The sequence below is a fragment of the Toxorhynchites rutilus genome, chromosome 2 (assembly GCF_029784135.1).
Source record: "Toxorhynchites rutilus septentrionalis strain SRP chromosome 2, ASM2978413v1, whole genome shotgun sequence".
NCBI classification, from domain to species: Eukaryota; Metazoa; Arthropoda; class Insecta; order Diptera; family Culicidae; genus Toxorhynchites; species Toxorhynchites rutilus.
The window spans coordinates 320,115,816-320,141,362 of record NC_073745.1 but is presented as its reverse complement, the minus strand read 5'-3'; the positions used below and the strand labels follow the sequence as shown (position 1 = coordinate 320,141,362).

The 25,547-nt window shown below is 37.8% G+C and overlaps 2 protein-coding genes across 25 annotated transcripts in view; one reads left to right on the top strand and one right to left on the bottom strand.

Annotated features, from left to right (window-relative positions):
- The window catches only part of LOC129771304 (thiamine transporter 1-like), a 49,950-nt gene extending 32,864 nt beyond the window's left edge, over nucleotides 1-17,086 (bottom strand). Inside the window, exon 1 of the mRNA XM_055774825.1 lies at nucleotides 16,440-17,086. Within this exon, the coding sequence (XP_055630800.1) occupies nucleotides 16,440-16,648 (209 nt within the window). The 5' untranslated portion in view covers nucleotides 16,649-17,086. The remainder of the gene's footprint in view (nucleotides 1-16,439) is intronic.
- The window catches only part of LOC129771300 (potassium voltage-gated channel subfamily KQT member 1), a 1,095,885-nt gene that overhangs the window by 317,157 nt on the left and 753,181 nt on the right, over nucleotides 1-25,547 (top strand). The window lies entirely within an intron of this gene.

Genomic DNA, 25,547 nt, shown 5'->3' with positions numbered 1-25,547 from the left:
TAAGAGGAAACGGAGATAATTGTTGATACATATAAAATTTTAATTTTTTTTTCGTTGTCCGAAAGTGTCCCAGGACTGTCTGAAACTGCCCCACACATGGGGCACATTCGGGCAAAAAGGCAATTTTCAAAAATTCGAATGAATCATTCGTAATCGCATTAACGCACACCTCTAACACGCTCATATGATACATTGATGTCCAAATAACAACCAGGATGAATTCAGGATTTTTTTTATGTTTACAAACAATATTAAAAATCAAGGAAAAAAAGTATCCAAATGTCCCCCCCTTTCCCATATATATAACTTTTTTTTGTGATAGATGCGCGGAAAAAAATACATTCAATTGATGTACATATCCTTGCGAACTATCAAGAAATGATCGAATCATAAGCGTTCGAAATATTTCATTATTTCTCACATATCCAGTTCCTAGATTTCCATTTTACACCTCATATTTTCATTTTAGACGTAGTCCTTCGTCAAAGAATATTACCAATAAACATGTTGCTAATAAGCAAGTGTATGTAGTGTATGTTTGAATCACTCGACACTGCTGAAAAATGGGGTGTATTTGTAAGCTTCAAAAGTAGAATAGACGCTCATTTCGAAACAAACATTGAAATGCAAATCGATCTCCTAATTTTTTTGCGATGCTGTGTAAATATATAAATATCGGTAAATATGATGCTCAGGCAGCAAGCCACATTTAATTTCAATGAAAACACAGCAAATACCATTTCCATTTATTCGACTGAAGTCAATTTTGGGTTTCCATAAGCCGTTTGGGGACGAGTGGGTACATTCATTCTTAGATTGGTTATCCGAGCAAAACGTTTATCGGGTCTCCCTTGCGTCTTATCTGAAGACACGAAAAACGTGAGCCACATCGTTAGCAAACATTTTCCCGTTGCCTGACAACTTCGAGAAGCGCCAGCTGTTCGCAGAATTTTCGGCCTACAACGGAGGCTGGGAAGAAAAACACGTGGAGTGTAAAAGCATAAACTTTTATTCCACTTTTTTTTGCGTTGTTACTTTGCTTTTTCAAGCTAACCATTAGATAATGAAACTCGACTTACACCCCCACTTCTTTACTTTACCAAACCACGGGTGTTATGAACACATTGAAATTCATAAACACACACACACATATACGATTCAAGAATATTTAGACTTCCAGAAAATTAGAAATTGCATCAGTTGCATCGACGTAACGAATTCGATTGCAACGAAAAGGATAACAACATCCAGTGGCTGTTAATATTAATCACCATCCTCAACGGTTGACTACCGAACGGTGAAAGTACACCATGAAAGCTACAGCTTCCCGCTGCTGATATTTCATTCACCGTTATCTGCGATGAATGGAGCGATTCCAGCATGACATTGACAAAACCCAGCTGTCAGTTGCTCGTAGTGCCATCTCTCGGAGACGTCGTCCATTTATATGGTTCCGTCGTTCCGTTATTTATCTGTCCGAATGACCGCACACTAAAGGACAGGTTATGATATGTTTTGATGTTGCTTTTATCAGATCATGTTTTGTGTCAATGTTGGGTTTTTATGAGCCATCCGAGGACGGGAAGATTGAATTGATGTTTTGTTCCTTTCCTCTTATGGTAGCAGTGAAGCGGCTACTGGCTGAGGATGAGCCACACAGAAAATTAGATTTGAAATTCAGCGGCAAAACAATTCTACAAAGTTGAACAATCGTACCCAGCTGATAGTGCCCTTCTCAATGGATCTTGTTATTATTTCCGGAAAATCGTTACGAAGAAATGGAAAAGCGGTTTGGTTTGGATTGAGTTCCACCAGCGCATCCGGAAACTGCACACCAGTTGTTGTTGTTGTTGTTTGCACAGTTTCGATTTCCGATGTGCCATCGTAAACCTCTCCGAGTGGGCGGCGAGGGGGTGGAGGTGTCATTCGTGATGTAGGACAAAGTCGGGAAGTACGGTCTCTTCAACAAGTAGTGCATAAAGAAAGACTCCGACGATGGTAGCGGCGTCCCAGATCCATCCCATTTCGGTTCGTTCGACCAATTCAGGAAGTGGTTCCGAGATGGGAGGTAATTTGCGAAAATCGCCTTCGGGCACAAATTTATACGACTGTTGCTGTGCACTTTCCTCGAGTAAAAGTTACAATGCAGCCGGCGGAAAAGCGCAACGAATTCAGAAGACAACAAGTTTTGTCCCAGCTCTCTCGGCGGGGAAAAGTTTGTCAGAGAGAATAAAACCCATCTGCTGCTGTTGGATGTATTTGTTCGAGTCCTTTGTTTGTTTTCTGATTAATGGCTGAGGGATTTGAACTTTCACGGAACAATGGAGAGAGTCAACGTTTTTCACGCTTCCAATCTATCATATCGATAAGTTTGTGTCGTCGACTGGAAAAGAGAAAAACGAACCCATCAAGGCGTGACGCTGACGCGTGAGCAGGAAACACTCGCAATTTATCTTCACTAGAGAATCGAGTCACATTTCGATTCCACGCCACCCACCAACAGTGTGGGTGACCTCAATTTTCCACACAATTGATACTATCTATGTGTTCCTATATGTTTTTCGCCTGCCAATAAATCTAACATGCCCTCGCGCGGGCTGCTCCTGGTGACAGTCGTGAAAGAATTTGACAGAATCTCGCCGGTTTTTCTGGGAGCAACATTGAAGATATAGATGCTCGTGTAGTAATGGCTTCCGGCAGCCGGCATGAAGTCAAATGAGCTTTCGCAAATACACCTTCTATTTGGCGTGTGGCTAAGTGGAAATATTTGCTGGCTCATCTCGCTCTTTTTCGGTTGATGGGGTGAGGAAATTACTGGTAAAGCTTAGATGTTGTCGGTTGCGGTTGAAAAAAACCCCTTTGGAGAGTATGCTGTGCTCGAGGCTGTCACTTTGTCATTCCAGTATGGAGGAGCACAGAGTTACATCATATTTTTTGACGTGGGACTACGTCTAACCGGAATATATGGGGGGGCAAAATGAAAACCTAAACACAGAACATACAGGAAAAAATGAAAGATTTCGAATGCTTATAACTCGAACATTTCTTACTGGATCGGAAGGATGTTTGCATCAATTGATAGAAAATACTTCCACGCATCTATCGCAATTAATAAAATGTTGTTTTTCATTAGATAAACAATTGAATAACTATAAAATGTTAAGCGTTATCTAAACGCCCTAACTGCCTCGTTTTGATTGGCCCGATTTACGGTTTCCCAACACAGCCATCAAAACCAAGCAGCCTTGGGGAAATGGGCTTTGCAAATAAATCCAAACTGCGAGTACTTTTGTACTCGCTTGCCTTTGTGTAAACTAGAATATGTTTCCCTAACACGATCTTCTGAACTTAGGAACTTGGAAAAGTCGTTCAGACGCTAGATGCGAATGAACTTTCAAGTTTCAAGCAAATTTGCTTCGAGAAGTACGACACTTAAGAGGGCAACGCAAAATAAAATCGTTCGACAATCCTTCCGTTCACAAATTTTGTCCTAGGCATCATACCAAACGTAAAAGGACTGTCATTAAATTTACTTGTAACGAAGAATATAATCTATCATAATGCATAAATTGCCCTTACATGGCGTTTGTTCAATCTTTTTACTCACAAAGCATATATATTGAATTCAATTGAATTCGGAAATTGTTTCATTCAAACAAGAATTTAATCAATACAAACAAATAATTGCTAAGCTAAGGTCCCACGTCAACCTTGCGGTTATATCATAGATTCAACCCACCCATTTTTTACCCATCTGAACAGATTAAAAACAAATAGTAATATGGCACACAGGAGATTTATGATTCGTTGTCTTTTTTATTGATTTTGTGGGTTGGTGCAAACGTTTTCCAATCCTAAATTATAATTTTTTTTTTCAAAATAATAAAACCAATCAAATTGGTATTTGAACATGTTTTGAAGCTTTTTACGACTGTCCACGTGACAGGGTGTCAAATTGGAAACAGGTCCCAATGTTTTGAATAGTTAAAGCACTAATATACAATTTATATATACAGCCGTTCCATGCCAAACCGAAATGGTGGTTCTTAGATTTTCATGAAAAGTTGTAATTTTGTTCTTTATGGCGAAACATTTGACCCGAATTTTGACGTAGGATTACGTCTTTCGGGAACATATTGGGGTACAAATTGAAAATCGAAAATCGAGCACACAATTGTCCAATTTCTACGCTTATTGCTCTGTCATTTCATGATGGATTGATGGGATTTTTACGTCAATCGATTTCGGCACTCCATGACAATTTTTTATATTGAAGAAAATAACATTTGTCATGAAACTAACTATCGAACAATTGAAAAATCTCAACCCCTATCCTAACGGAAATACCCACTTCTGATTGGTCGAAATTGACGACACATGCGGCGGGTTCCTAACAGAGACATCAAAACCAAGCTACCTGGGGGAAATCGACATTGCAAATACATGAAAGTAGGGGGAGCTTTTTCCCTCCGAAATATGTTCTTTAACAGAGATTTTAAATCAAGGTTCCTGGGGAAATCGACATTGCAAATATAAGCATGTCGGGGGCATTTTTATATAACAAGTAAGGGGAGTGATACGATAAATTCTAGCAAATAAAATATTAATTTGGAACTTGAATGTTGGTTGCTTCGTGAAATTTCATATTTCAATTTCAATCGTTCATTGTGAAAAATTTAGCACAAGTGTGAGTATAAAATTGTATATGGCAGTTGTGTTGAAAATGAGTTGATATATGAAACGATCTATTTCAATTTTCATAAATAATAACCAAGATTTGTTCCCGCTCGAGAACGGGTCGTTAGGTTTAAGCTTGTTGTGTTCATTTTCACCCAAGGAAAGTTATTACGGCAGAAAAATTGGAAAAGTGAAGAATTATTAGAAAAAGTGATTTCCCATATGCTCTACATATAGTATTAGGTGTTCTTGTCTAATTAAAATTTGCATTGGGTTGAATAAATACTCAGAAAGTAAAAAATATAAAACAAAACTACCTTTTCCATTTCAAATAAGTTTTCTCTATATTAAAAAAAATTATAATTGTGTTCGGTATTGGTAATTATCTTATATTACATTGGTGGGTTTTTTTTTATTTAATTCATCCATACATAACACAGGAGTCATCTCGTCTAGGATCACAAAGGGCAGTTTTCATCATATCTCGTTCCAGTACGGTATCTTTTATCTGATACGCACCATCCAACGACTGTTTACCACCCTTCTGTCATCATCACTCGATAAACACTGGTGGAGTTAACAAACAATACCCGACAACCTAACAAAACGGCCCTTTTCATTATCAAAGAGTTTTACGATGTAATTCTTCAAACATATCCAAAATAAACAGATAACCTAACGGAATCCTACGTCAACTATGCGGTCGTGTCTCGGACACAACCCTACTGTGACTTTTTTCATTTTTTCTTTAGGGTAACCGTTTCCATTTTATGGTGGTCCGAAAAATCTACTTTTTCCCAAGAATGATTTTTTCACAAAACTTCATAACTTTTGAACTATTACACCGATTTCGATGGATGAATATCAAATTATAGCTAATGAACTAGTCTTCTTTGAAAAATATTAAACCTGCAAAAAAATTGGATTTTGAGGTGTTCTCTTTCGTTTTAAAGTTACGAGTTTTCAAAGTTAACCGATGGTCCAAAAAATCAAATCATCCCCTTTTTTCAAAAATAACTTTCTACTAAAATTCATAACTTTTGAATTACTGGACCGATTCGGATGATCGACGTTTCAAATTGAAGTCAATGAGTCTTTTATATAAAAAAATATTAGAACTGCAAAACAAATTTCTCATGCTCCTATTTTCTGTCCATTAAGCTATTGCAACCAAAACATCTAAACTTTGAGAAATCATAACTCAAAAATGAAAAAAACCTATCTGGTTTTCTGATATGTTATGTAAAAAATACACACAGCTTTCAAGAAAAAATATAAAAAGGGCGCTGGTCCCGGGACCATGAAAACTGTAAAAAAAAAAATACAAATACAATCAATAATTATGAAAACAAAATCCAATTCTTGAGAAAGTATAATATTTTTTCAATGAAGATTATCTCAAAAATTGCGAAATCAATCGCGTTATGTAAGTTACATTATCACATCGAAGCGAAAATGATACGGAATAAAATAAGTAAAAAAAAACTTTGATAAGACTAAAATAAAATCGTGGGACATATAATGAAGTCGCTAATTGTGCCCCACGATTTTATTCCAGTCTTATCAATGCCCTAGACTAATGAAGGAGAGGTGTGATAACTGATAACTGCTACTTGCCTGATTGTTTTCTAGCTTTTAGTACATTAATATGATTAATCACAATTAAACCGTTTAACTTAAAAAGGTTTTTTTACTGGTGAACAAACCATGAGCATAATTTCTTCTTTGAATAAAATCGTTAAAAACATAAAAATTCGGATGATTTGAATGTTTTATGGTGTTGTTACCAAGAGGTTTTTTAACAAACATAAATTATATGTGGTTTTCATGAAGAAAAATTGATTTACATTTACTAGTAACTTGGAAATCGGACAAAATCAATATCATTTACTCCACTGAAATTATGGAGGAAATAATCGTATCTCAACATCTTGCGTCATCATTCCCAAGCAAATAATAATGAAGAGAGCGCGCAACAAAAACTGCTTTTGCTGCGGCAAACCGTCAGTTGTTATTCTGCTGCCTTGAGGATGCACTTCGCAAAGCGCGCTCAGAGCACAATGAATGCTCAGTACTGTGTGTACTGATACGAAATCCGCTTTTGCACAAAAACTGTACCAGGCGAGTGTATAAAAAGATGTAATTTGTGATTCCAATTCTAGTCTCACTCCAGCAAACGATTAGTCAGAAACTTTTTTAAAGCTCTGATCGAATTTCTAATATATCATTTTTGTAGAGTCGAAATCGAATGTGATGATCAAATCACATCAGAAATTGAGGAAGATAGGAGTTGATGGATTAGACTAGCGAGCAGGGCTCGGTAGAGCCATATTCAGCTGAGGATAGTCAGGGGATCATGAAGCCATCGGTCTTCGCATTCTATTGGAAATGAATTCTCCGTCAACATAAATCTAAAATCAGTTGGGCCCTCTCGACGCGAACTGTTCTAACGACGGTCCGTGCTCATTTAATTACATTACCTGTGTGAAAGAAGTACTGTACAACTTTCATGTTGAAAATATTTTTTTTTCTTTGCCTACCACTACATTAAAAACAGGAGAGTATTCTATTTAGATGGTGCATGTCTCGAGGTTTGAGTTCACGATAGGTAACCAATCTAGCCGTCCATTGATGGTGTAACTTAGAATTGGGCGATCTTCATAAAAAGATCGATCTTGTCGAATCGATTTTCCAAACGGCGTAGGGACGGATCCACTGGTTAAATCGGTACCGAAGAATCGATCTCTGCCGAATCGATCTTTGAAAAATCGAAAGGTTTTTTTTCCAATTTATCTGCTTATTCTATAGGAGTGTCGTCTTTTCTTTAAGCAGGGAATACAAATTCAAACATCAAATGAATTTTGTTTGGTTACTCAGCTTGAAGGTTTCAAAAAAAAAATTGAAGTCAAAAAAAAATATTTTCCTGGGCATTTGTTTTAATGAATAAATTAATCGAGAAAGCATTATTAGAAATTCAACAACTGCTATCTGCTCAGAACTCAGATGACAACAATTCCAAAAAAGCCAATCGTGTCTGTTATGTTACCCCTAAATCATGTTCGATTGAGCTAAAACTTTGCACAGGTCATTTTTTGGGCCAATAAACAAATAGTGCATGGTCGGTAAGTACCAATATTGAAGGCTGCAATCAGGACTAGGTGTAGTGTCCAAGGCGTTAAAATTTGAGTTTTTTGAAAACCGAAAAATCACCGGAAATCGGGGTTTTCCATATTTTGACGTAGGACTACGTCTTTCATTTCTATACCGGGGTGTAAAATCAAAGTTTCGAAAACGAAAGCGTTACGCCGGAGACCGAGATTTTGAGTGTTAATAGCTCCTAAACAACTGAACGAAATGGTATGATAAACACTTCATTCGAAAGATAAAATGTCTACGCGTTATATACTTGTTACTTTCTGATCCAAAAACTTGTTTCAATAGTCTTAAATTTGCTTTCAAAATAGGCTATTGAAATCACCAATCGGTATATAAGCGAGCGCCGCTCGGAAATCCACTCAGTTCTAATTGAACAGCGATTGGAGCATGTTGTCGCTGTTGTGGTGAAGCTCTTCATTTATCATGAAAGCGCGGATGAACGGTGTCACCAAGAGCCTGTTTGTGCACCTTAGGCCAGAAGGGAATCCATCAGGAGGAGAGTGATGCTACAAACGGTTCCCCGGGAAGATCTCGAAGCAGCCGCTACACACACACACACATACACGCACGGAATTCTTTCCGTTTGGATCGAGAAAGATCCGGAAAATAATCTGCCAGTTCCTCTAGGAATTTAAAAATACATTCATGTGAAAGAGTTTATTTGAATGTTTTCTATCCATGTAACACTGTGATCAAATATGTTTCAATCAAGTGCTATTAACAGATGGTTATCGAGTTAGCATTAACCACTGGTGGGCTTCCAGTATCGAGGAAAATGTGGAAATATCTAATCGGTACTGAAAATAATCTGCCAGTTCCTCTGGGAATTTAAAATTACATTCATATGAAAGAGTTTATTTTAATGTTTTCTATCCATGAAACACTGTGACCAAATACATTAGGTTTTGTGATTTTTCAATCAATCGCAATCAACAGGGTAGCTTCTGAAGATTATTCTTCCCCATCAGTAGGATATTTCCGTATCCAATATTGGATGCATAAAACCTTGTGCCTCCAACGTAACGCTCTCGTTTTCGAAGTTCTCCAAATATTCATTCATTCAGAATGAATTCAGATTCAACTTCATACAAATGATCTCTAAATCAACGATAGTCCTACGTCACCCTTGCGGTTATACCATAGATATAACCCACTTCCTGTTTTTTTATGTAGTAGTAGTGACAGTAGATCTCAACGTTTCATGCAATTTAAAGTCATTCGGCATAAAACAAAATTGTCGAAAACCCTTGGGTGATTTTACGATTTTCAAAAAACTCAAACATTGACCGCTTTGCGCCACTCTCCCTTAAGTCCGATTGAGCTGATATTTTTCATAGAGTGTCACAGAAGTGAATAAAACGGATGAGTGAGTATGGGTAATCAATTTTCGGCGCCTGTGCTGTGTCGGTAAGCGTGACTGCTATTCTCTCTTATATCACTTTCAATGTCATTTTTTCGAAAGAGGGTCTGAACTATTTTGTAGGAACACGTGCGTCCTCTCGCATGCAAATTGAAACACTTTGACGATGGTAGTGAATAAAGCCCATTCTAGAAGTTCAATATAGCCACTTATAGATTGTACTTTATGTATAAATCCCCAAGAATCTGTGTTCCAGACATGAAGACATTCTAATGTAACAAAAAAAATTTAAAAGTGACAATACCTATTCATTATTGCTTTGCATCAGAGAATAAAACTTTAATTGAGATGTACAGTAACCACCATTTTAGACATGTAAAAGATGTCGTACACAGTCTTTTGCTGTCTTTTACGTAGTTTATGGACGGCTTCATTTGCTCTTTTCATACGTTCTTATGTTATTTGAGATTTTCATTGATGTTAAACATCATTCAACATCATAACATTTGTATGTATAAGAAAGATCTAATCTTGTACCACATTTTCGACATCTCGCGAATTACGTAAAAATAAAAACATCAAAAAAGTTGTAAAATAAGGTGGCATCAAGTATAGTGAAGCAAAAACCAATTAATTGAGTCTCCTCCAGGCGCGTAACATATCTTCCCATGGTGGGGTTACTCGGGACATTTTTGAAATTCCAGAAAATGAACTAAACTCTGGTAAATTATTTACCTCCTTTAGTAATTTGTATTTATGGATCGAATGGAAATATATCCATTAAAATTAACAAAAATAAGCACAAACATTGCATTTTGTGGAGACAAGAATAAGAGAACATGAAATACTCAAATTCTACTTTAGATTGATCATGATACTGCGATTGATGCTGTAAACGTTTACAACACCTGTTAAAGCATCTTCTTGCTCAGGTCCTGCTTTTTCCAATTCATGAAAACAGTCATATGCTTTTCCTGTATTCGAAAAACAGGAAGTGGGTTATATCTATGGTATAACAGTAAGGGTGACGTAGGACTATCGTTGATTTAGAGATCATTTGTTTGAAGTTGAATCTAAATCCATTCTGAATGAATGAATAAACAAATATTTAGGGGACTTCGAAAACGAGAGCGTTACGTTGGAGGCACAAGGTTTTATGCATCCAATATTGGATACAAAAAACCTTGTTCTGAAGAATAATCTTCAGAAGCTTTCCTGCTAACTGCAGTTGATTGACAAATCACAAAACCAAATGTATGTGGTCGCAGTATTATTTGGATAGAAAACATTAAAATAAACTCTTTCGCTTTAATGTAATTTTCAATTCCAAGGGGAACCGGCAGATTATTTTTCAGCAACGATCACTTCTTTCCAGGTTTCTTCTCGATAACCAGCAAACGAAAAGAGTTGCGCGCGTGTATGTGTATGTGTGTGTGTGTGGCGGCTGCTTCTATGTCTTCCCGGGGAACCGTTTTTCGATGCTGATACTCTCTTGGTCACCTCCTCTTCTCCTTCTGATCGATCGGCTTTCTGCGCTCCCTCACAGTTAAAACAAACTGATTGCGTTCCAGGTCAGGTCAGGTAATGAATCGCTTGATCCCTCGCCGTCCGGCTCGTCCAGCAACGATGTTGTCTAGTCGGTGTCCTCACGAAAAATGAATGCGTTTCAAGGTAAGGTAAGGTATTGTATTATAGAGACTTTAAACTTTTTCAGTTCATTCGTCTCTAGCCTTGAGAAAGACCCTTGGAAAACTTTGCTCTACTCCAGCACTACACCTCCACCCTCTTGCCTTGAGAAAGACACTCGATCCCCCGCCGTCCAACTCGTCCAGTAACGATGTTGTCCAGTCGGTGTCCCGCTAATTACACTTGATTGAAGAATTACAAAATCAAATGTATTTGGTCGCTGAGTTATATGGTTAGAAAACATTACAATAAACTCTTTCACATGAATGTATTTTTCAATTCCTAGGGGAACTGGCAGATTATTTTTCTGCAACGATTAGATCTTTCCGGAATTTTCTCGATGCTGAATGGCCTCCAAACGAAGAGTTCCGCACGTGTATGTGTGTGTGGCGGCTGCTCCGTTATCTTCCCGGGGAACCGTTTGTGGCATCACTCTCCTCCTGATGGATTCCCTTCTGGCCTAAGGTGCACAAACAGGCTCTTGGTGACATCGTTCATCCGTGCTTTCATGATAAACGAAGAGCTTCACCAAAACAGCGACAACATGCTCCAATCACTGTTCAATTATAACAGAGTGGATTTCCGAGCGGCACTCGCTTATATAATGATTGGTGATTTCAATAGTCTGTTTTGAAAGCAATTTTAAGGCTATTGAAACAAGTTTTTGGATCCAAAAGTAACAAGTATAGAACGCGTAGACATTTTATCTTTCGAATGAAGTGTTTATCATATCATTTCGTTCAGTTGTTTAGGAGCTATTAACGCTCAAAATCTCGGTCTCCGGCGTAACGCTTTCGTTTTCGAAACTTTGATTTTACACCCCGGTATAGAAATGAAAGACGTAGTCCTACGTCAAAAGGGAGCAAATAGCATGTGAAAAATTACTGCGGAATCAGCTGATTATGTTCCATCTTCAAACTCTCCGAAATAATTGCCATCGATTTCATTCAACACGCCTGTATAAACTACATAGTTGAAAAACAGATGGATTTGTCCCCAAACGCTCTACTGAAACAAATCCAATGGTTCATGCGTTGTTTACATACAAAGCACCTAATTCTAAATACCTAGTCATCGCCATGTACATCATACAATATCGGCCATGATATTTTTCATTGTTTGTAAAAAAAACCTCAGCTTTCAAGAAAAAACATAAAAAGTACAGCGTCGTTATTCCCGAACCATGTAAACTAAGCTTTTTTTTTCAAGTGCAATATTTTTTCATATAAGACTACCTTATTGCACAATGGTCCAGGAGATGCATTTAAGTGGAAATTAGCATTTAGAGCTCGACAGTTATTCTATAGACAAAAACTGTCTTAGACAAAGTTGTTACTCATGATAGAGCGCTCGTTTTTATGTTGTCAAAAATAGGGTGACCAAAATTTTCGACGAAATAAAATATCTAACTTTCTTATCTTTATAGATAGAGGTAAACATAGTTCGACAATGTTGTACCTCCAATAATTTGAGACATCTTTGTAGAACAAAGTTTTTCTCTATCTTTCGAAGTAACCGATATAGCGCCTGATTCATAAGTTACGTTAGGGTCACTATGAAAAAAAACTGTTTTTTTGCTCTAACTTTTATATTTCAAATTTTACATGCAAACTGTCTTCGAAAGACTTTTAGAGCTCACTAATACAAATATTTTTCGATGCAGAACTTGTCAATATCTCAACTTTACTCAAAGTTATTTATATTTCTTTCCAAAATACATGCTTTTTTCATTTGTTTGTCAATCTTTCTGAGGCAAACGTAAACAAAGTTTACTGGCGGCATTTGAAAGAGCATATTTCACTCTACATGATGTGTGATTTTCAAAACTATGTTATTTTTTGTGTTTGAGTAAATTAATATTCCCGTTGGAGACGATCTGGTGTAGCGGTAACATCCATACCTCTCACACAGAGATCACGAGTTCAATTCTCACTCCCGACATTCTTCCAAAAATGGGAGTAAAAGTGACGAACCAGCCGAAATGTGTTGAAAATCACTATAATAAAGAAAAAAAAAAGAAAAAAAATTGAAATCATGAGTTTTTGGGTAAAAAACCATCAATAACCCTGAGTAGGATTAAGATATAAGTTCTGCACCGAAAAATGTTGGTATTGATAAGCTCTAAAAGTCGTAGGAAAACAATTTTGATGTAGAATTTGAAATATAAAAGTTAAAGCAGAAAAAACACGTTTTTTTCATGGTCATCCTAATGCAACTTAGAAAAAGCGTTAAATCGATTATTTCAAAAGATAGAAAAAAGCTTTGTTCTACAAAGTTGTTTAAAATAACTAGGGCTACAACATTGTTGAACTATGTTTATCTCTATCTATAAAGATAAGAAAGTTAGATTTTTCATTTCATCGAAAATTTTGGTCACCTTATTTTTGATAACATAAAAATAAGCGCTCTATTATATGTAACAACTTTTTCGAAGACAGTTTTTGTCTAAACAATAAATATCTCCCACAAAGTTGTTTTTAGCGCCTTCTATCTGAGTTGCATTAGGGTAACTATGAAAAAACGGGTTTATTAACTCTAACTTTTATATTTAAAATTCTACAACAAAATGGTCTTCGTACGACTTTTAGAGCTTATCAATACCAACATTTTGCGATGCAGAACATGTCAATATCTTAATACTGCTCAAAGTTGTTGATGGGTTTTCATCCAAAAACTCATGATTTCAATTTTAATTTACTCAAACACAAAAAAATTACATAGTTTTGTAAATTATATATAGTGGAATCTGTTCTTTCAAATTCCATCAACAAACATTTTTTTATGTTTGCCCCAGAAAGATTGACAAACAAATGAAAAGAGCGTGTTTTTTTTTTGGGAAGAAATGTCAATAACTTTGAGTAAAGTTGAGATATTGACAAGTTCTGCATCGAAAAATGTTTGTATTAGTCAGATATAAAAGTCTTTCGAAGACAAATTGCATGTGAAATTTGAAATATAAAAGTAACAGCAAAAAACAGGTTTTTTCATAGTGACCCCAACGTAACATATAAATAAGGCGCTATATCGGTTACTTCAAGAAGTAGAGAAAAACTTTGTTCTACAAACCCTTTGGTCACCCTATTTTTGACAACATTAAAACGAGCGCTCTGTCATGAGTAACAACTTTATCTAAGACCGTTTTTGTCTAGAGAATAACTGTCAAGCTCGAAATGCTAATTTCCACTTAAATGCATCTCCTGGACCATTGCGCATTGGCTACAATTTAACCCTCTAAGACCCAAGTTTTTTATTTATCTAAAAAAAACCTGTTCCACTTTTATCTCGGATTACCTAGCAGAAAGCTGCCAGCATAAAACCAATGGGTATGTGTGATAGATGAACATATTCTAGAGACGTTCTAGTGGGGGTGAACATTGAAAATAATGTCTGAATAATTTGAAAAGAGAATCCGTGAAGCCAGTCCAAAAGCGGGCTTGGACTGTAGAGGTAGGTTGATATAACGATCATCTGAATCGGTTCGGTAGTTCAAAAATTATGAGTTTTGAAGAATAATCATTTTTGGAATTGAGAAATGGAAAATTTTGGTTTTTCGGACCACTCTAAAATAGAAATGAGCATAGGAGTGCCAATGAAAATGGCCATCTCGAATTTTCAAAGCGAACTTGAATCAAGATGTTGATTCCCACGAAAAACTACCCTATGCAAAATATCAGCTCAATTGGACTTCATTTCACCCAAGTCACCCAAGAAGGAAGGAAATCGAGGTTTTCGAAAAAAAAATTGTGACCAAATGTCTTCAAATTGCATGAAACGTCGAGATCTAGTGTAATCTCGAAAAAAAAATTTTGTCAAAAATCGACACTGAGTTTTTTCTCGGAATACGAGACGAAACGTATGGTTTTAGGTGCCAATAAAAATAATTATCTCGTTTTTTCATTCGGAACTTGGTGCGAAATGTTGATTTGCACGATAAAATACCCTCTGCAAAATATTGGCTCATACGGACTTCATTTACTACTGTCGCAGATCTCAAAATTTTAGTTTTCAGAAAATCGAAAAATCACCCAAGGGGGGAGAAAGGAAATCAGGGTTTTCAAAAAAAAGTTTTTTGATGCCAAATGTCTTAGATTTGCATGAAACATCGAGATTTACTACTATCACGAAAAAAAAAAGTTCGTCAAAAATCGACTTTTCAGACAAAAACCACCAAGTGCCGAAAAGTCAATATCTGACAAAAATTTTTTTTTAGAGATAAATTTTTTTTTCGAGATTTCGAAAGTCCCAGAGTTTCGATTTTTGACATAAAAAAATCGAGATGACACTAGATCTCGACGTTTCATGCAATTTGGAGACATTTGGTCACAATTTTTTTTTCCGAAGACCTCGATTTCCTTCCTTTTTGGGTGATTTCTCGGTTTTAAAAAAACTCAAACTTTGACCGCTGTGCGACACTAGTAAATGAAGTCCGATTGAGCTGATATTTTGCACAGGGTAGTTTTTCGTGGGAATCAACATTTTTAATCAAGTTCGCTTTAAAAAATCGAGAGCTGGGAAAAGCTGATACCTTTTAGAAGTGATAGAGTAGAGTAATACGTATTACCGGTGCATTCTACAGCCAAAACTATATTTGTGAAAGGTGTTTGTTTCTGGATTTCTTTACCAAGCAATCTAAGAAATCAAAAATCATTTTTAACATTTAAGAAGCAATGCAAAGAGAACTTTAATTTAATGAATTAATTTATATAGTGAACATTTTTGAAGTTAAATAGTACGTAAATGACTAGTAGTAACATGCACTCCCTACATAGCAATTTAAAGATGTATAATCTTATGCTATTATTAACAAATAAACAAATAAACAAATAAACTCTAATGGGCATCCTAATGAAAAAATAATAAATGCAGGTTTAATATTTTGAGATAATGAATAAAACTACCAATTTTCATGGAAATCTGAGAACCACTATATTATTTTGGCATGGAACGGCTGTATAATAAAACGGTGACTCATTAATCTCGTTAACTCATAGTTTTTAACGTTCAATACAAATGCGTAGGAAACTACATCCGACCAGCACATTATGTCTGAATAATTATGCCGTCACAAACAATAGCAAAATTTCCATGTTGGGTACCAAATGGTTAATGAACTTAGTGTTATTCAAGATTTATATATAGAAGTTTTGAACTTTCCTTGTTCAGAAGGGAAATCTTTAGGCTGTACGTAATCATCAGTGTCTGCTACTTACAATTAAAAATCACTTCTATTTCACCATTCAAGTTTCAACCAAATTTTAATGGAAATAACGCGTAAACAATACTCTTCTGACACAATGGAATCCCATTAGGCGATGTAATACCACGAAACATTAAACGTCAACGACACTTGATACATTTGTGCGCCGGTGGCTGCTAATTTACGCCCGGTAAACATTCCGATATCAAACACCTTACTGACTCTGCCTGACTTCTAACATTTCGAAGCATCGCCCCAGCTCTGGCAGCTGAAGCCACCCACTTGTAGCCCCACATAAATCCCCGCATTTCGCCCCAATCAACGCTATCTCACACTTTAGTGCTCTCTTCCCACACAACTCACCTCAAAATGTCTGTCACGAGGAATATAATAATTAACACCCCCAAATAGGTATACGTGCCGACGGGGTATACATCACGGTTCAGCTGCTCCGGCAGGATGTCGCGCCACTCGCCGGACAGGAACTCGGTAACGAATGGTTCCGATGGGCGCATCTCTCGGAAGAAACCAAAAGTACACAACAGCAGCGAGATTTTCAGCCATTCTTGCATTTCACCTATTCCGACGCTTCCAATTAAAAATGAGCTCAAGAATCTCACGTCCCCACTACAGGAGCAGGAGCCTCCCAAACACGTTTTCGATTGTGGGTTGAACGGAATTCAATTAACTTTCAACTGAAGCTGACAGCTCGAATTGGTTACACCACCGGTTTTTCACTTTATGCTGAGACAGCACATTTATAACCACTAGCTTCTCCGTCTTCCGGACCGTTTGGAGTGTGATCAAGATTTTAAACCAAAGCCATGGAGACTCGCCGGGTCATTCCGATTAACACACGCGATTGTCGTACCGATAAGATACCAGGGTGAGGCTTGGGTGGATGCAATTCTACGTTTGCGGTGCGATACGAGACATCATCGAATGCCTGTTTGAGAACTAATACCGCGCACGACGTTGTTTACCCGCAGCTCATTGCACCTCCCACTTAGACCGCGTGATTGGGTTTAATCTCTGGTATAGTGCGAAACGCCGTTCGTCCGATGCAATACTCTCTCTCTCGGCATCTCTGCGATGAATTCCCTGCCTCGCTCTCCCATCTGTTAATACTGTGGTACACCTTCTCTGCCGTCCGTTGTAGCCGTTGGGTGGATTACTCCAACTTATTCTTCACACGCTGACTTGACTCATTTAGCCTTATCAGGTTACGAACGCTCGCCAGCGCGTACGATTTGCATTGTTTGGGCAGACAAGGTGAGAAAATTTACGCGATTTAAACGGTGCATGTTATCTGCTTGGTTTATTTTCGTGTCGATACGGGTTAAAATTGTGAGACGCTCTTGATGGAGTGCAAACCGAACGGAAGTGGATACACTTTTTTTTTGCTTTCATTGGTATCGGTTCCGATTGTAAATCGGCAGGAAATGGCATTTTCATATCAGGGAAGAGCTTGAAAACAATTGGATACATCTTGAAGTCTTATCAGGAAAGTGAGAATGTTGTCAAAAATACACCCGTTCAAAGTTCAATATACAGCCTATCGCAAAATTGAGTGTACAACTGCTACCCGACGATACTCTCCATTTATTTGGTACAAAATATCTTGAATAAATTTCTTCTTTTGATGCATATTAATAACACACACATTCAACTAACTATGCGCGTAAGAAAATTTCACGAAACATTTTTTGCTAATTATTTATTCAAAAAACAGGAAGTGGGTTATATCTATGGTATAACTGCAATGGTGACGTAGGACTATCGTTGATTCAGTGATCATTTGTTTGAAGTTGAATCTGAATCCATTCTGAATGAATGACCAAATGAATATTTGAGGCACTTCGAAAACGAGAGCTCTTTCGCTTGCATGTTATTTTCAATGCCAAGAGGAACTGTCAGATTATTTTGCAGCAGCGATATCTTTCCGGATTCTTCTCGAAGTCCACCACCAGTGGTTAATGCTAACTCGATAACCACCTGTTAATTGCACATGATTGAAAAACCACAAAATCAATTGTATTTGGTCGCAGTATTATATGGATAGAAAACGTTAAAATAAACTCTTTCGCTTGAATGTAATTTTCAATTCCCAAGGGATCTGGCAGATTATTTTTCAGCAACGATAATATCTTTCCGGAATCTTCTCGATGCTGGATGGCAACCAAACAAAAATAGTTCCGCGCGTGTATGTGTGTGTGGTGGCTGCTCCGATGTCTCAATCGGAGCCGTTTTTCGGTGCTGATACTCTCTTGGTCACCTTCTCTTCTTCTCCTGCCTCCTGCCTCCTGGCTTTTCTGCCCTCCCTCACAGTTCCAAACAAACTGCATGTTTTTCAGGTCAGGTCAGGCTAGGTAATGAATCCCTCGATCCCTTGATTCCTCGCCGAAAAAGAATAATTTTCAGAAGCTTTCCTGTTAATTGCGATCAATTGAAAAATCACAAAACCAAATGTATTTGGTTGCATTGTTATATGGATAGAAAACATTAGAATAAACTCTTTCTCATCAATGTATTTTTAAATTCCCAGGGGAACTGACAGAGTATTTTTCAGCAACGATTAGTGCTTTCCTGATTTTCCTCGATACTCGAAGCCCACCAGTGGATAATGCTAACTCAATAACCACCTGTTAATAGCACTTAATTGAAAAATATTTGGTCGCAGTGTTACATGGATAGAAAACATTAAAATGAACTCTTTCGCATGAATGTATTTTCCAGTTCTCAGGGGAACTGGCAGATTATTTTTCAACAACGATTGCATCTTTCCTGAAATTTCTCGATGCTGAATGGCATCCAAACGAAAATAGTTCCGCGCGTGTATGTGTGTGTGTTGGCTGCTCCGATGTTTCAAGCGGAACCGTTTGTGGCAACACTCTCCTCCTGATGGATTCCCTTTCGGCCTAAGGTGCACAAACAGGCTCTTGGTGACACCGTTCATCCGCGCTTTCATGATAAACGAAGAGCTTCACCACAACAGCGACAACATGCTCCAATCACTGTTCAATTATAACTGAGTGAATTTCCGAGTGGCGCTCGCTTATATACCGATTGGTGATTTCAATAGCCTGTTTTGAAAGCAATTTTAAGACTATTGAAACAAGTTTTTGGATCAAAAAGTAACAAGTATATAACGCGTAGACATTTTATCTTTAGAATGAAGTGTTAATCATACCATTTCGTTCCGCTGTTTAGGAGCTATTAACGCTCAAAATCTCGGTCTCCGGCGTAACGCTTTCGTTTTCGAAACTTTGATTTTACACCCCGGTATAGAAATGAAAGACGTAGTCCTACGTCAACAATTTGAAAACAATCTCCTTTCAAAGCATCGCAAAATTGAGTTTTCTCCAAACAAATAAACTTTTTAGTAAGATCTTTACGAATTAGTATACTTTTTTCGTCAGTGATTGGTGTCAACACTTAACCACTGCTTGGGCAGTGTTGTAGATGTAGATGTAGATGCTTGAAAAAGTTTTTATCAAAATGGCAAGTAAGAGGAACGAAAAAGATATTGTTACACGTACAATGATAATAAGTATGACTTGTCGAGACATTGCGGGAAATAGCAGCTACTGTCGGTAGAACCCACTCTACGGTATAGAAAATCATAAACAAGTGGAAATACGAAGGATTCGTGGAAAATCTCCCGGGAGAGAACGCGAACGGATCCTATCTTCTGATGATGAACGGGTAATTGTTCGAACATTGCGAAAGAACCCTAAAACAAACATTCCTAAATTGAATACCGAGGTAGTCGGCATCATTGGAAGACCTGTCAGCACAGATACTGTCCGGAGAGCAGCATACAGGAACAATCTGAGAGGTATTGTTGGCCGTGAAAAGTCTCTCACCTCAAAGGCGAATATGAAAAAACGAATACAGTTTGCTAAGGCATACGTAATCGGACCTAAGGAGTTCTGGAGATGAAAACCAATCCCTTTGAATCGGATGAAGGCAGAGCGTGTGAAGGAATCCAGGATTGGTGCTTCAGATTCAGCATTTGGTTCCCACAGTAAAACACGGCGGCGGCAGTCAGATGATGCATGGTACATTGGCGGCTTCTGGAACTAGAACTATGGTGTGTATCCATTCGGCGATGGAGAAGATGACTCCATTGAACATCCTGAAACGTAACCTTCAGTCTCCCGTTCTGAAATTGGCTCTCCCTCGTGATTACTACTTCCAACAGAATGATGACCCGAAGTAAACTGACCTCATCATGCGGGAATACCTGCTCTGTAATGTCCCAATCAACTCAAAACACCTCCGAAATCACCGGACTTGAACACTATTGAGTATCTTTGGTGGGAAATCAAGAACCATCTGAAGAATAAAAATCCAGTGAACTCGAAACGACGATTACGGAGATCTGGAAGGCACTTCCGTCCATTCCGTCCGTGACCAGAAATCTCGCCTCGGTGCTTGCAGGAAGTGCTGGACGCCAAGAGGGGGCCAAACCGAATACTAGGGGAATTGATTTTTGTTATCTGTTAACATTTATGAACTGATCTCAATTTTTTGACGTAGGATTACGTCTTCCGGGAACATATTGGGGTACAAATTGAAAATCGAAAATCGAGCACATCGTGAAAATTGCCCAATTTCAAACGCTTATTGCTCAGTCATTTCATGATGGATTGATGAGATTTTTGCGTCAATCGATTTCGATTTTTATATAGAAGAAAATAATATTTGTCATGAAACTAACTATCGAACAATTGAAAAATCTCAACTCCTATCCTAACGGAAATACCCACCTCTGATTGGTTGAAATTGACGACACATGCGGCGGGTCCCTAACAGAGACATCAAAACCAAGCTGCCTGGGAGAAATTAGCATTGTAAATATATGAAAGTAGGGGAGGGAGCGCGTAAAAAACCGCGTTAATTGGAAAATCCGCGTAAAAAAAAACCAGCATCGTGATAGAGTGTGGCACTTATTTCCGTCATAAGCGCTAAATTCCGTCGCAAGCACTGATTACCGGCATGAAGATGCAATGTGAGCGGAGTGAGCGATGTAATATTGCTTTGGTCTTTTTTTACGCGGTAAACCGCGTTAATTGGAAAATCCGCATAAAAAAATCGCGCTAATTGGAAAATCCGCGAAAAAAAAAACCTCCTAAAAAACCGCGTAAAAAAACCTTGATGTACATGAAAGTAATGGGAACTTTTGTTCTTACCGAAATGTATTCCCTAACAGAAACATCAAAATCAAGCTGCCTGGGGGTAATCGACATTGCAAATACATGAAATTAGGAGGAGCTTTTTTCCCACCGAAATGTGTTCTCTAACAGAGATTTTAAATCAAGGTGCCTGGGGAAATCGACATTGCAAATATATGCATGTCGGGGTCATTTTTATATTGCAAGTAAGGTGAGTGATACGATAAATTCTAGCAACTACAAATTTAATTTGGAACTTGAATGTTGGTTGCTCTGTGAAATTTCATATTTCAATTTCAATCGCTCATTGTGAAAAATTTAGCACAAGTGTGAGTATAAAATTATTGTGTTGTATAGTGACGAATTAATGACTTGATATATGAAACGATCTATTTCAATTTTCATAAATAAAAAGCAAGGGTTGTTCCCGCTCGAGAACGGGTCGTTACGTTTAAGCTTGTTGTGTTCATTTTCACCCAAGGAAAGTTAATACGGCAGAAGAATTGGAAAAGTGAAGAAATATTAGAAAAGGTGGTTTCCCATATGCTCTACATAGGGTATTAGGTGTTGTTGTTCAATTAAAATTCGCATTGGGTTGAATAAACACTCAGAAAGTAAAAAATATAAAAGAAAATTACCTTTTCCATTTCAAATAAGTTTTCTCTATATTAAAGAAAAATTGATAATTGTGTTCGGTATTGGTAATTATCTGATTTTACATTGGTGATTTTTTTTTTATTTATTTCAACCATACCTAACACAGGAGCCATCTTGTCTAGGATCACAGAGGGCAGTTTTCATCATATATTCCACTTCGGTATCTTTTATCTGATACGCACCATCCAACGACTGTTTACCATCCTTCTGTCATCATCACTCGGTAAACACTGGTGGAGTTAACAAACAATACCCAACAACCAAACAAAATGGCCCATTTCAGAGCCACCAAATCATTATCAAAGAGTTTTACGATGTAATTCTGCAAACATATCCAAATTTGTTCATAAAATTAGTTACAATCATCTGTTTTAAGTCAAAAATGCACTATTGTTCGATGACTTGTTCCCAACGAGATGCCAACTTCATAATACCCCTGTTAAAGAAGCTCGCTTCCTTATTGGCAAAAAACTCGGATAGCCAATTTTCACAGGCCTCTTTTGTGGCTAACTTCTGACTACCTAGCTCGTTCGCCATGGACAAAAACAGGTGGTAGTCACTTGGTGCAAGGTCCGGACTATACGACGGATGCAAAAGAACCTCCCATCCGAGCTCCCGGAGCTCCTGGCGCGTCACCAAAGAAGTGTGTGGCCTGGCGTTGTCCTGATGGAAGACAATGCGGCCTCTGTTTATCAAAGATGGCCTCTTCTTCATGAGTGCTACCTTCAAGCGGTCCAGTTGTTGGCAGTACAGGTCCGAATTGAGCGTTTGGCCATAGGGAAGCAGCTCATAATAGATTATTCCTTGACAATCCCACCAAACACACAGCAGAACCTTCCTGGCCGTTAATGAGGGCTTGGCCACCGTCTGAGCCGCTTCAGCGGGCTTCGACCACGACCGTTTGCGCCTCACGTTGTCGTAAGTGATCCACTTTTCATCGCCAGTCACCATCCGCTTCAGAAACGGGTCGATTTTGTTGCGATTCAGCAGCGATTCACATGCGTCGATACGGTCAAAGATGTTTTTTTGCGTCAACGTGTGTGGCACCCATACATCGAGCTTCTTTGTGAATCCAAGCTTCTTCAAATGGTTAATAACGGTTTGATGACTTATTCCCAGCTCTTGGCCGATGCTACGGCTGCTACTATGCCGGTCTTTCTCGGCTAATTCAGCGATATTATCGCAATTTTCGACGACAGGCCTTCCGGAGCGTGGCGCATCTTCGACGACCTCTAAACGTTAACACCATCGTTGTGCGGTGGAAATGGAAACTGTATCGGGTCCATAAACTGCACAAATTTTATTGGCAGCTCAAGCATTTTGCAGCTTGATGCATTTTTGCCTTTGTCATAGTAGTACTGTAGAATATGTCGGATTTTCTCTTTATTTTGCTCCATATTTTCGACACTATAACTCACGAACAACTTAACCAAACAAAACACTGTCAAGGACTATATTATAGCGCGCAAAAATACCTTTCCAACAAGCTATAGTATGACTCGATACAATGAATACAACTAGAACTACGCGCTTACAACGACACCTCGCGGAAATACCGCAGGACTTTTTTGACAGCCTGATATATAGATAAGATATGGAAATTCGTTATTTCGCCTGAAAATCCATTTCCACTTACAAACAAAGATCAATTTCGATAGCGCAAACATCGAATGGACTAACAACGCTTGTTATGATGTAATTTTCGAACATGTGGAAATTAAATTTCACGAATTTTCCGACATTCCTTCAGAGTTTTCCGTAATTTTTTCTGGTTTTTTATCCTAATTTTGTTTGAAGTCAAGATAGTAATATAGTGTATTCCTCAAAATTTTAGATCTAATTGAAATATGAACTTTCGTCGAAGATTCTTTATCGCGTTTGACATGTTCTTGACGTGTTTCTGAATAGAAAAAAGGAAAACATGATACAATTTCCAACAAGTCACCCATACATTGGAAGAAGGGTACTTTTACACGAAAAAACCCAAAATACCAAAATGCCCTGAATTCCAGAAACTATAACAGATAAGATAGTCAGTTGTAATGTTTTAAAAGAAAACATGAAAAACTTTTTTTTTTATCCAAAATATATATTCTTATTAAGGCTCATATGGCGTCAACCTGACGGGGCCGGGAGTTCAATATTTCGACAATGTTTGCCTTATAACTATGTTAGTAATATGTAACCGATTACTCGCGGTTGGCTCGAGGTTAGTATTACTAGTGTTTTCGTAATTGTGATGTTGCTGTCTTCAATGATCTGTACCTGTGCCCGACACGGGATACTTCCTATTGGGATGCAGCTGACCATTAATCAGCAACGCCCCCCTAGTCTGTACCCCATATCTAGCGTGGTGCGTCTTCTCGAGGAATCCAGGATAGAATGGTCACTAGCCGGCGCAATCATCAGCTCGTATAGAGTTGTCATGAGCGGTACAACCTTTGGCTTTTGTTGAATCATCAGTGGACTGCACAACCTTTGGCCCGTGTATCTGTAAAGAGTGTGTGTATGTATTGCCGCGACTAAGTAAAAGTTTATAGATCGGATAGGAGGGATACGAAACGGGGACACAACGAAGGAAACATCATTAAACGTTGACATCGGCGTTTCTGAGGAACAGGTATAGATGAAGCAGAAGATCAGGATCACGGCTACCTAAGATATCCCGGACGGGGATATCCGATTGTCTGCCTTTTGCTCTCAGTGCTCTAGAGAGCTGAGAGCGAGCAGCATGGAACCGGATACACGACCAGACAATATGCTTTGATATCGAGAAAAACGGAAGCCATTTGTTCTTTGCGAGTAAATGCGATTTGGATTTCAGAAGATAGCAGCGCGAGACAATCGTTCGTCCCTTTACCTCGGCGGAAGCCAAACTGCGTATTTGACAGCAAATTGTTCGTTTCAACCCACTTGTCCAAATGAAGTAGAATCATTTTCTCTAACAATTTACGAATACAGGATAACATTGCAATCGGAAAAAGTTGTTGTTAGAAAAAAAAAGTTCCCACTTCCGATGTATGGAAGACTTGTTGGAACTTATAAGGGCTATTCATATACTTTTTTTTTTTGAAAATAAAAAAAAAATTGCACGTATTTTACTGTTACAGTATCGGCACCGTAAACACCTTGAACAATTCCACGCCAAATCAGCCAGCCGCTGACTCAACCCTCTCCGATTTTTTTGAAATCGAGGGTATTTTGAGACATACAGGTTTTTAATTTTAAATTTTTTTTGAAGAAGATTTTTGTAACAGTGCATTGAAATTTTTATTTTCCCTAAATAGTTTATTAACTAACAACAACTTTGTCGAACATCATATTTCAAACAGACATCTGGATATTGCATTATGATTTTTTTGAAAGAAAGATCAATAATTTAGAATACGCCCTACTAATAAATCAGTCGTAATTGAAATTGGTCATGTGATGTTGAAAATTGTGATTTTAGGTAGCTTCCATCATAAGTACAAAGTTTATAAAAAAACGGAGAGTTTCGGAACAAAATTTGCCGTTTTTTTTTTTGGTTCATTTGGCGTGGAATTGCTCCTTTTTTCTAAAAATGACTTGTTTCAAAAATTCACAACTTTTGAACTACTGAACGGATTCAGATAATCGACATATCAAAGTAGAGCCA